Source organism: Vulpes lagopus, chromosome 5, assembly GCF_018345385.1.
Source record: "Vulpes lagopus strain Blue_001 chromosome 5, ASM1834538v1, whole genome shotgun sequence".
NCBI classification, from domain to species: domain Eukaryota; kingdom Metazoa; phylum Chordata; class Mammalia; order Carnivora; family Canidae; genus Vulpes; species Vulpes lagopus.
The window spans coordinates 102,660,009-102,673,163 of record NC_054828.1 but is presented as its reverse complement, the minus strand read 5'-3'; the positions used below and the strand labels follow the sequence as shown (position 1 = coordinate 102,673,163).

Genomic DNA, 13,155 nt, shown 5'->3' with positions numbered 1-13,155 from the left:
CTGAATTTGAAATGGATTTACATTTTTAGCTATACATATAAAGTGGCTGAACCAGGCTTCTTGGGGGTCTAAACTGTGATCCAAGTGCTAAACGAAGTGAGTGCTCGGTGGAGCGCTATTGTCATTACTACTGTCAATCTTCTTCATTTGTATGTGGAATCAGGAGTCTAATCTTCTATATTATGGTTATGAGTGATTCCTCCTTTTAAGCTCAGAAGGCCACGGACTATGCTTTTGTACTTTACTATATGGTAGTGCCTGGCACCACATGTAATATTTACCGAGTGAATCAGAGTCAAATATTTCAAGTACAAATGAAATTAAAAGAAATACTGCAGTATTTTGAGAAGTATAAATACCAAAATGCAAAGAGGCATTACTTTTATTATAATGATTTATCAAAGTTCTTACAAACTCAGAATATTTAAATAATGATTTGCCATAAAGTGAAAAGTAGGTTACCCTAAACTTTATATGAATGTCAAAACTGAAATTGCTGAGCTATAGGCCTTTGTTTCTGGCCTTATATTTCCTGAGAGTCTGATGACCTACAGTCCACTGTTTCTATTTCCCATAGTATTTAGGTATCCAAGGACTGCAGTATTTCAGACCTGCAAATGTATTTTAGACCTGGTACTTCTGTAACTATCCAGGGCTGAAAGAACCTAGACTAGGCCTCCTGCAAATCTGATCTTTGTAGCCCTTATACACATGGGTGAAAATTAACAATCTATTCAATCTAGATCTACACAATCTATTTCAGTTCAGGAAGCCAGTCCAGCATTACTAGAGAGAAAGCCAGGAAAATAAGGTTTTATCAACTGCTTGTATTAATTAGTTACCACGCACTGGAATCATCTAGAGATCTTTAAAAAATACTGATGCCTAGCTTTACCTCTAGATGTTCTTATTTAATTGAGGGTGTGTGTGACTTGAGGTGTCAGGAGTTTTAAAAGCTTCCCAAGTAGATTCTAAACTGCAGCAGAGTTTAGGAAACCACTGGTTTAGAATCTCGTTTGATGTAAAAGTCTAACTATACTTTCTCTTACTCAATTTTTATCTCACCATCTCAAAACCAGAGATGAGTTATACTTATCATATCTAACCTCTAATAAAGAGATATCTTTACAGGAAGGGAATGAAATTAAAAATTCCTTAAAAGGAAGGTACCCATAGTATTAAATTCTTTTGTGCAGAGATTAGGCCCTTCATTCAATAGTTTGTAGAGAAGGATTTAAAATTAAAATGCTTGGGAGAAATAAGGCATTAACTGAAAATCACTAACAAATAAAGTACCAGTCACCCAACAGTGCCTGTCTGTAAAACAGAGGGGAAGAGATCAGGAAAGCAGGAGTGAGCCCACTATCTGAAAGGAAGAAGCAGTGTCTAAGGGAAAAGGCAGTATAGATTATTTAGGGGAGCCAGAGAAGCCACATTATGTTGCCAAGGGCCAACCACGTTTTCCTTCAACAATATGTCCTTAAGGGAAAACGGTTTCAAGTTTCCTGGGCTTCAGTAAGTCCTGTAATTGTCTCTAGGGTTCTTAATGTGTTTGTGATTTTTTTTCTACCACAGAAAACTTCAACTCTTAATTTCTTTCCTTTTGTGAACACTCAGGCTTCCAACAAACTCCTGACTCATCAGTATTTACTAGTAAACTGGCTTAACATTTCCGTAAGAACCCAAAAACTCTGACAAAGAGGCTCTACAAGACTTTTAAAAATTGCCTTCTGGGGGCACCTGAGTAGTTCAGTCAGTTAAGCATGACTCTTAATTTTGGCTCAGGTCATGATCTCAGGGTCATGAGATTGAGCCCTATGTCAGGCTCCACACTGGGCATGGAGTTCTGTTAAGATTATCCCCCTCAATCTCCCTGTCCCTCTACCTCTCTGCCCTTCACATGCCTTGCTCTCTAAATAAATAAAAAGTGCCTTCTAAAATGGCCACTGCATTTTACAGCAAAACACCATACAATGTCATTTTTAAAGGGAGAAACAACAAAAGGAGCTCCATAATAAATACAGTGCTTTAAAAATAAGAAAAAAAAAAAAAACTGTCCAGGTTACTTTTTTTAAAGTGTAAAAGTTCAGATTTACTTACCACATAACACAAGTTTTACTAATGCATACTGATTATAACAAAATTAAAGGTTTCAAACTATAATCAAATTTCTGTAAAAAGCTCATTAATTGTAAATAATATTTCTAGCTATGAAGGAAAGATCTGCTATGCAACTAAACAACACAGATCAAAATGTAAGGAAACAAGTTATATAAAAAATTATTTTCAAGTACCATCTAATATTTCAGTAGGAGCTATTTCATTATAATTTATATCCTAATTACAAATCATTACAAATTTATTAAAGTTACTGTATAGTAGCTGTGTTTCAATTATAGGAATAAAATGGAAAATAAACTACACTCAGTGCAGTTTTTCCTTTTATTTAAATCAACTTTTCTAGGCCTGAGATAGGTGTATTTGTGTAGTTTTCAAAGTGTGGTTCCTGTATTCACATCATCAGCACCACATGGGAACATACAGAAGTAAAATCCGCAGGTCCCACGTCAGATGTACTGAACGAAGAACTCTCGCAGTGGGGGCCAGCAAGCCTCCAGGTGATTCAGATGTATACTTGGGTTCAGGAATGCATTATGTGTCAAACAAATTAGCTATTTTAAAGCAAGCCATATTCCTTTTCCAGAAGTTATTAAGTTATTCCAGATTAGATTTTAATGTTATTCCAGATTAGTTTTTTATGCACTATTTTTGCCTGAGAGCTACAGTAAGTTTATTATTTATAAAATCAAATAATGTATTGGCCTTAATAATCAACAAAAATCACAAACCTGATTCTGTAAACCATGAAGAGGTAGAATTTGGATTGACTGTTTCAAATCGAACCACTTGGTTGAAGTCTCTCCCTCTACTGACACCAACACAGACTAAAGGGTACTCCTGTTCAGGAACTACCAGCATTTCAAACATTCTAAGTGGACATGGTATAGGAAAATCTATGTGCTAAAGAGAGAAACAAAAATATATTAAACAAAGGAAAACAAAAGCCAAATAGTTTCATGAGAACACTGTTAAGAATTTTTAGTTTTATGAAAATAAAATAACTCTCTACTAAAAGATTGCTTCTTGCCACAGAAACTTTGGATATGCAGAGAAATACAAATTATAAAGTATTTAAGGTTTAGTACTGTACACATTTTTTAAAGTTAAAAAATCACATAATTTTAGGACATCACGGCTAGAAGGGAACTTATAAATCACCTGTCTAGCCCTCTCTTTTCAGAGGTGGAAACCGAGACCTAGGAATCTGGTGACTGGTCCAGGGTCCTCCAGCCCTTTCTGGCAGTATCTCCTGCCTCCCAATTGGATGCTGCTTCAGTTATACTCCCTGCCTTCTTATCCAACTGAGCAAACATGGGTAAGAGCACTGAAATGCTAGTTAGCAAGAAACCCTCTTCTTGTAACTGGACAGGAAAAAAAAAATCACAAATAAGAGATATTTATCCTCATATCTCAAGTGACTATTCATGAACTCACAGTTATGATGCAACCAATTTTATTTAACTTCAAAGTTATTTTTATGTTGCTACAGAATGCTATAGAAAGTCTAAATAAATTCATATTTACTAAATTTAGAAAAATCGATGGAGAACATTAACATAATCAGGAAATTAAACTACCAGAGACTATACATATCCACCTGAATGACTAAAATGAAATGATTGACACAAAGAGTGTTACCCAGAGAGGAGCAGACGAGCGCTCACAAGGTGATAGGTGCATGACCTATATAGTATGGCCACACTAGATACCCACATCATCTGTTCCTGCTGAAGATATGCATCCCTTTGAGCCTGGCAATAATACTCTGGTTATACGTTCTAGAGAATATGAGTATGCATGTGCATAGGAGGCATATGCAAAAATGTTCACAGCTACTGTTCAAATAACAAAAAACTGGAAGTATCCCAAATGCTCATCTACAGTAGACAGATAAAATAATGGCATATTCACACAATGGGAAATTATAGAACAATGAAAATGAGCTATATCCAACAATGAAATATGTTGCTACACAAAAGTCAGACATGAATGAGTATATACTTTATGATTCCATGTACATACTGTTGAAAAATCAGGTAAAATTAATTCTAATGTTTTAGAGGTGCATGTTTATCCGGTAAAAATGGAAAGTACAGGCGCTGACTTGGTGGGAGGTGCCATGGGGAGTTCTGAGTAGCTAGTGATACTCTTCACAATAAAAGTTGCTTTTTCAAAAAATATCAATCTTATACATACTTTAATAAGTCCACTCAGTATCTTTGTATTTTTGTTGCTCTTATAAATGGGCTGTATTTTCATTTTATTCTGCAAAGGGTAAGCAGTAATAGTACTTAACAAAGCTACTGAATTTATATTTTAATTTGGCAACTCATAGATTCTAAAGAAAATAAAGTCTGGAGAAAAGAAACTGGTAAAATGGGGCTACCGTAACTACCATTCTTAGAGAGTTAGAAAATATGATGTGGTTCTGTGGCTAGAAGGTAAAGCCTGTGCATCTGTTGTCCTCATCCATATCCCTTCCTTCCCTGTGACTGCCAGAGCACCTACAAGTGTACAGAGACTTTTCATCAATGCTCTCCGAATCCCCTCTCTAGAAGCTTTCCCATTACCTGAGGAATAGGCTTTCCATAAAATTGGCCATATTTTTTAATAAGGTAAAACATTTAAAATAATTCTCTTTGAAAAAAAATTCTCTTTGAAATGTGATAAGAACAGTAAAGCAGAAAACAATGCTTCTGTTTAATTTTGTCAGCAAATAAGAAAACCAAGAGATTCTGAATAATTCTATTTAGCTAATAATGTGTGCTAAGTCATTAACAGAAGAGGATTCCCATCTAAGAGCTTTAAATCCAGTTGCTATTGGTGATGGTCTTTGAACCAGTGACTACATCTTATTCATTTTCTTCTCTAGTTAAAAAGCACTGTGCCTGGTTTGTAATAAGCACGTAATATGTTTGCTGGAAAGGTCTTTAATTTCTAACTTTTACTTATGAAAATGTAGTCTAATGAAGCAAAATCTCTGTCAGAAATGTCATTAAGAGGAAGGGAGACTACAGAAAGGATAAAAATGTTTTTAAACACATAAGACTCTTGAATAGAAACATCATAAACACTAATCACAATAATGTCAAACTTAGAAACAAAATATCCCCAGTATTTTGAAGTAGAGATGGGAAAGAGAGTTGGGTTAAGATTCAGGGTAAGGGCCTACAGAGAGCTCAGGAAATATAAGGAAAATGGGAAGTGTGCAGTCTTAAGGGAGATGGTATTCTAAGTGCAGTATCTTAGAACACTGGCAACAGGCCTCATTAATTAGTCAGTGCCAGGCTCCCTGCAACCATCCACCTGGAAAAGAGAAGATGTGGATGGGTAATTTTTAAGCTTCTCATGTCTTCAAAGTGTATATTCTTTCCTGCATGTTCTTCATATCTAAAATTCCTTTAATAGAGAAAAGGTCTTTCATTATATGTTAGGATAAGTGGTATAACATATCAGGTAATGCAAACAATTCATTCATCCTAAGTTTTAAATCAGACTCAATCTATGAAAACTGATAGAATGAAACTATTTTTTATTCTGCTATAGGTTAGGAATGAAAGGAATTGCGAGGACCTAATTAAAATAGAGTAAAAGGAAAAGATAGGAAGACAACAGGGAAGGGAAGGGCTGCAGAAAAATCAAACTGTGCACACTTTATACCTCCATCTAGAGGAGGCATGCTTTTGTTAAATAGGCAAAAATAAAGAGGACCTGAGAACAAAACCGTTTTTGCCATAAATGGGCTGTATTCAGAAGCCTTGCTTTAGATAGTTCATATGGCTATTTATTTCTCCCCTTCAGTTTTTGGTTTAAACAATTTTTACTTCAGTGATTTGTGGCAAGAGCACCTCAATGGGTTCAAAATTCTTGAAACTATTTTTTTATTTCTTTAGCCCTACTTAATGTTGAGGTTAACAAATAGTGATAGGAAATTAAAAAGATTCTTTAGTCACTTACAGAAATTTAAATAACAGGAAGCCAATACTTTAAGTACCCTAAGGCTGGATTATAAAATTTAGGAAGAATCTTCTCCAATTATATTCTGACCCCAATTTCTAGGGAGATGTCAAATGCTCAGGAAGACTACTTAATTTATATAAAACAGCAAAGAAAACAGCTTTAAAAATTCATTTGGTATTTTCTTGATGTGAATGAGCCCTTTTGTTAGTTTTTCCTCCAATTTTAAGTTACAGTTGAATAGTATTAAATATTTTAAAGAATATTCATTAATTAAAGATTCTAGAGAAACTTAGGCACAAAAAAACCATCCATGGGAAGGCCTGACCAAATTAACAGTTAATCCAAGTAAATTCCCTCTCACTATGGTTATCCCTTGTCCTCTTAGGCCAAATGCCAACCTGTAGGTTGTTTCTCCGCTGTGATAAAGCAGGTCAGCCAGAGAATGTATTTAAACAACATTCCACTGCTTCTTAACACCTCCTGTTCTGGACATCAGACTGTGTGTGTGTGTGATGCTATTTCTTGCTCCTACTGCCATTTCCCTTAAGTATTTCTCTAGTCTCTTTTAAAACTTTTATCTGGCTAACTGATTTCCTTACAATTAGGAAATTTCCTTTCCTGCCACATAATCCAAAATCATGAAATTAACTTGAGAAGTAATGGGAAAAAAAGAAAAAATGTGGTGTTTGGGTGGGGTTTTTTTTTTTTTTTTTTTTTTTGAAGAACAGGAAAATTGACTTAATTAAGCTTTTATACTAAGAATGACTTAGGTTGCTTTTCATGCTTACCTTAATTAACATAAATTTCTGCATTGGTTCAACCCATTCTAATAAAACAATGCTAGTCTGAAGTGCCCCACATAGGTACTTATGGCCTGTGTAAGGATTTCGCACTGTCAAGGCAAAAAAGTATATGTAAGTTCTCTTATAATGCAAAGTCCTGACAACAGTAGTTGCATGCTCTGAAAACAAACAAAAGCTGGCTGCCAGTTCATTTCTTAATCAGACTGCAGGGTGAAAACACCTTCCATGAGGGTAGGAAACTCCATCACTTGCAGGAGTTTTGTCTTATTACAAATAAGTTCTAGGGTCTGGGGTTAGGAAAAAAGATTTTAGGTCTCATGGTACCAGGACGATTAGGTGAGGCAGCAAGATCCTGAAGGAAGATCATACATAGATTTGGGGAGAAGTTGCCAAATAGATAGGCTAAATATAGCACATTTAGGGACAGGTGGCTAAGGGTGCTTTTGGTAGTAATGTTCAGAGGCAGTGATACTTTGGTTCTAGCAACATGAAGACATTAATCAAATCTCAAAATATAGGTTTACAAATAAAACAAAGCCTCAGAGTTTCTTAAGGGAAGGAAAGAAAATTATTTTTTGCTTTTGCTATGGGCAAATAAAACAGCTGGTTGTGATGGGAATGGGGGAGGAATTTAGGATCATGGTGTGTGAAGAAGGAGATTATAACCTTCACGTCATAGGAATATGATTTCACATATTAAAGGCATGAAGATATATGCTGAATGAATAAATGCAGTCTCTTAAGCTATTACTGAGCAGCATGTGAATGATAAGGAACAAGCCCCCCCTGGAGAACAGGGTCTGATAAAGTGCTATAATAAAAAGTCATCCTACTTTCTCCATTTACTCAGTCAATAAATTATTTGCAAAACGACCGTTATGTGCAAGGTACTATATTAGGTTTAGTTTACATGGAGACTGAATGGCCAAGACATTTGTTTTACTTAGGGGGAAAAATAAACTACTACTGCCAGAATGCCCTGGAGAAGTACTATTTTATACTAGATTTAAAAATGAGCCTCACAGTGTTTTCTTATCTGTTCTGCAAAGCAGGAGAACTACATGTCATGGAACAGTTTACTTACCAACACAACATTTCTGACACCACTTGGTTTCAGGGATTTTTGCTGATACAGCAAATTTCCTAAATGTAAATGAAAATGAATATATAATACATGTAGGTGAAGTTAGTATATGATAATGGTGTCATTACAGATCAGTGGAGAAAGGATGAATTGTTAAAAATTGGTACTGACATACTAGGTCATCTACTAAAAATAACACATTTGCTCTGTTTCTCATCCCTCCTTCAATTCCAAATAGATTAAGGATTTATTAAAGTATGAAGAACAGGACTATAAAATATTCAGATTTAGAAAAATATGACCTTGAAATTTCTTTAAAGAATGCAAAAAGAACAAATTATACAGGGAATATTAATAAACTTTTGATACTTTTTCATGGATGGACCCCCCTACCACCACAAACTACAGGTGGCATTCAATTTATTGAATGAATTTGTTGAATATATTAATAACTCTGGTTTACCAAAAGATACCACTAAGTAAAAAGCCATAAACTGAGGAAAGATATTTTTTAGCACATACAGTAAATTTAAGCTATGTAAAATGCTGTTTCACCACTAAAACAATTTATAAGAATTTTTTTAATAAGAATTTTTTAAAGACATTTTTTATTTCTCTCCTTAGGAAGAGTGGGATATAGATTTTTCTGGCAAAGGTCGTTTAGGGGTTCTGCAAACATCTGATTCAAACTTAATTTGTAAAAATCCATTTAAAATTATTTTAACTGCAATTAAAAAATATACATAAACTCAAAAGCCTTTTGTCACGAAAGATAATATAACACTGTTAGTGCAAAGTTATGCAAACATCAAATTATATTTCTCCATTTTTGCACACATATTTAAACTTCTTTTACATGTGTAAATGTGTCACAGATTAGATATTGCTCTGCATGTCTTTTTTTCTTTTAAAAAAAAATAAGAGTTGTGCTTTGCTGGTAACAAAATTGTAAAGCATGCATGTGATGCTCAATACCATTTCAAACAAGCTTAGAATAATCTTGATGTTCTTGTTGCTGTACAACTGGCAGCTGAGTAGATCAAGCATATAATGCTGAGGTATTGTTAATGTTAGCTTTTAATATGTTGTACATGCTCTTTATATTTATAAAAATCTTTAATAACTACTGCTAACATTTACTGAGAACTTACTGTTTGCCATGAACTTCACAGGTTCTGTATTAGTCCCTCTGATAATGCCATGAGATAGGTCATAGCATAGAAATCTGAGGGTTAGATTTAATAATTTCCTCAAGGTCATACAGTTAGCAGTTCTAGGCAAGAATGAATTCTAATCTAGTGCCTTAGTCTAACTGTAGTGCTCACAGTGATTCAACTTTGAAAAAAAATACTTCTCTTTTATGATTGTGGATCATTTTAACTAAAGAGTGCTCTGAGTTTGCAAGAGAAGCTGTTAAAATTTGTTACCACTTGTAAGTACTTTTTCTGTGTGAATTAGCATTTTATTAGTATTATGGTACCCAAACAATGACACAGAAATTCATCAGATACTGAGGCACTGAATGACAACAATAATGATCTAGAATACCTTGATTCCAAATTTGGGGTTAAAGACCTACTGTTCCCTTCAACTATGTTCTTATCAAGAAGAGTTTTACATTCCAGTTCACACATTATATTAATATTTATGAAAATACCCCTTTCATGTACAGTGAAATTTCATACAGCTTAAAAAAAAACTCCCCACACCTGTAAATTAAGTAAATTGCTCAAACAAAAGTGCTTTTCAGAGTTTAAAAAAATCTGAATCAAGGTCTTGAAAGATTTCCACTGCAACAAGTTTAATGTTCCTGGTCCACACTTGTAAACTTGCCCCCTGGCTCCCAAGGTTACTTAGGGGTTAAGTTACTGAAGCTGTCAAAACCCAGGAGGATTAACTGACTGCAAAGTACTGAAGGATTATACAGAGAATACCACATAATCAATACTACTAATTATAGCTTAGAGTTAACAATAATGAAACTATTCAAAACTGAGTTGTGAGCAGCACACTAAAATGTTATAAAAGTTTATAATTTTCTACAGTGATCTATACAGACTTACCTTACTTTCAGTAATGATTTTACAATAAGGCAATACAATTTATTTACTGGTACCTAATTAACTAGAATCCTAAGTGAACCAACATTCTCAACTTATTTAATGTAAGATATTTTAGCATATATTACAGACACAGTTCAATTTATCATGCCTAACAATGATGATAAAAGATCTACTTATTGGGATCCCTGGGTGGCGCAGCGGTTTGGCGCCTGCCTTTGGCCCAGGGCGCGATCCTGGAGACCCGGGATCGAATCCCACATCGGGCTCCCGGTGCATGGAGCCCGCTTCTCCCTCTGCCTGTGTCTCTGCCTCTCTCTCTCTCTCTCTCTCTCTCTCTCTGCGACTATCATAAATAAATAAAAATTAAAAAAAAAAAAAAAAGAATGCTCATAGCTGTATTTAAAAAAAAAAAAAAGATCTACTTATTAAGATGCCAGAAACCATGGTGGATATGATACATACATATTTTACCATTTTAAAAATAACTTTGCAAGACTGGTATACTGGTTCTATTTTCTAGATGAATACCCTGAGAGGCTGTGTAATTTATTCAAGGTCCCAAACCTAAAGTAAGCAGGATTTAAATTCACTCTACCTGTACTCCAAAACTTATGCTTTCTTAAAGAAACTTTACAGTATGATACAATGAGTACCTAGATTTATGAGAACTACAGCACATTACAAGATGCTCAAAGGAAGTTTAATTTGTTCTCATTTTACAGTAGAAGAACTAGTACTAATACACATATAAAATTTTGTCATGCAAACAAGGCTTTCAGATTTCCTGCCAGTAAATGAGAGAATAGTCGATTTTATAATAACTAACTTCTTGATAACAAAACTGAAGAAAGCTGGAAGGACACATTGGTGAGTGCTACTAACACCAAAGACTGACTGTAACAAAGTAACAGTGTAGAGGTAAAGTACTCTTAGAGGTAACCTCTTCCTCTATGGAAATTCCTTAAATGAAGAGGTAATACGGTATTCAATGTTGTCTCATGTATATACTAGGAAACTTTCTGCACATCTGGTATATTTAGTAAAATTTGAAGAACCAAACACAGCTACAAAAAAGCTCAAATAAAGCTACGAATGTCTCTATTCTGACAAAATGATATTAATAAGTGAATACGTTAAAGTTACATGCTTTACATTCCCTTAGAGGGCTCTTGTACTTTACATTTATTTTTAAAGTTTGGTGGTCAGTTTCTGTGCCCAGAGGAATTGAGGATTATCAAGTTAGATGGATAAATGGAGTGTGACCACAACAGCATCAAGTGGCAGCTGGAAGGAAAAAAGGAGCATTATAAACTCTATGTGAAAAAAGAAACTCCCTGACTCCATTCTTGGGGCTAGTTATAGGGGCAACTCCAATTCCAACTGTAAATATAATAAATCAAGTTCATAGTTGCAACTCTGAATCATCATGAAAACGCGTCCAGTTAAACTCAATGTAATCTATTTTAAGAAGACAGAAAAGCATGCAGTACAATTTTTAAATGATTTTCATCAAAAAGGTTTATTTATAAAAAAGATTTTATTTATTTATTCATGAAAGACACAGAGAGAGGAAGAGACATAGGCAGAGGGAGAAGCAGGCTCCCTGCAGGGGAGCCAATGGGGGACTCAATCCCCGGACCCCGGGATCAAGCCCTGAGCTGAAGGCAGACGCTTAACCACTGAGCCACCCAGACGTCCCCAAAAAGGTTAATTTTTTTTTTAAGATTTTATTTTTTTATGAGAGACAGGAAGAGAGAGACAGAGAGAGAGAGAGAGAGAGAGGCAGAGACATAGCCAGAGGGAGAAGGTGGCTCCATTCAGGGAGCCCGATGTGGGACTCGATCCTGGGATCCCAGGATCATGCCCTGGGCCGAAGGCAGGTGCCAAACTGTTGAGCCACCCAGGGATCCCCCCCAAAGGTTAATTTTTAAGAAGTATTTTGCACAATGGGGCAAATTTTAGCTCTACTGTAAACTCAGCAATTGAGAACAACAGCTTTTCAAGGTACTTGAAAGCTAAGGTTGTACATTAGTTGTTCTATAACGATACAGTAAAGGAAGAATGGCTATAGTATAATGTTTCCATAAAATATAATTTATATCAGACTCAGAAGACCTTTTGGTCAACAAATGAGGTGCAACACAATAATAACCAAAGGAAGAGAGAAATAATGAAAAATCCCTGAAAGTAGAAAAGCAAAATCCCTCAATTCCTAAGTAACTATCTTCTAAAGCAAAAAGCTTGATTTAATAAATCATTTTGATTTTCTAAGGTTAAAAACTCTACTTTGAGAAAAATTCACTTTACTCAAAACAAGTATGTCGAAAACACGATGTGTGATGAAAATTTACTAGCAAATTATAGAAAACAACTAGTTTTAACCTTGTAAAACATACTAAATACTCCTCAGTTTCAAAGTTCCAGAGGGGCCTCTCAGTTCTGTGAAAATACATTACCTCTCACATTTTTTCTTCACATGTGATTTCTACTAACCCAAACTGAGTGCTTTTTTCAATTTCTGTAGTATAACTATTATTTAGAATTAATTAATGTATTATCTTTAAGGATGAAACATAATTATTTTTTATTTATTTTTTTTAGGAGGAAACATAATTAAATGTACAATTACCTCGGCAGTATTCGGTCAGGGAGTTTGTGTGCTGGAATAGCAACAGGTAACTTTTGCATTTGTCTGGCATAATCAAAAAGCCCTGGTAAATTATGGGAATAGAGCTGAGAAGCTTTACCTGTTAAGAAAAATAAACATGATATAAAAGCTAATAACATAAATAGGAATAATAAGATATGTAAAAAGTAAAAGACTTACCAGATATTGATAGTAAGCAATTGTTCATTACATATAACCATGTACACCTTCGGGGGAATAACTAATAAAAAAAAAAAGAAAAGGCAAAGTTTACAAAAGATAACAGATGAAAGAGTAAATATGTACATATTAACCATGTAAGCTATCTTATCAACAGGTCAGTTCTTAAAAAAGAAACTTATTTTTAATAGAAATTCATTTTAGAAGACATTTAAAACAAGATGATATACATTTACTTACACTTATATGGGAGAAAAAGAAATAAACTAGCAATGTAATTTTATTATCTAAGTCTCA

General features: G+C 34.5%; 1 protein-coding gene across 5 annotated transcripts in view; it reads right to left on the bottom strand.

Moving 5' to 3' along the window:
• Positions 1-13,155, bottom strand: part of MAP4K3 (mitogen-activated protein kinase kinase kinase kinase 3) — a 185,161-nt gene that overhangs the window by 8,697 nt on the left and 163,309 nt on the right. For all 5 annotated transcript variants that reach the window (XR_005987929.1, XM_041756085.1, XM_041756087.1 and 2 more), the window contains 5 exons: positions 12,859-12,919; positions 12,661-12,778; positions 7,969-8,027; positions 6,870-6,973; positions 2,850-3,021 (listed from right to left, as the gene is read on the bottom strand). Coding sequence is in view for 4 of the 5 variants with exons in the window: in XM_041756085.1 (XP_041612019.1) it covers positions 2,850-3,021; positions 6,870-6,973; positions 7,969-8,027; positions 12,661-12,778; positions 12,859-12,919 (514 nt within the window). In the remaining variant the exon portion in view is untranslated. The remainder of the gene's footprint in view (positions 1-2,849; positions 3,022-6,869; positions 6,974-7,968; positions 8,028-12,660; positions 12,779-12,858; positions 12,920-13,155) is intronic.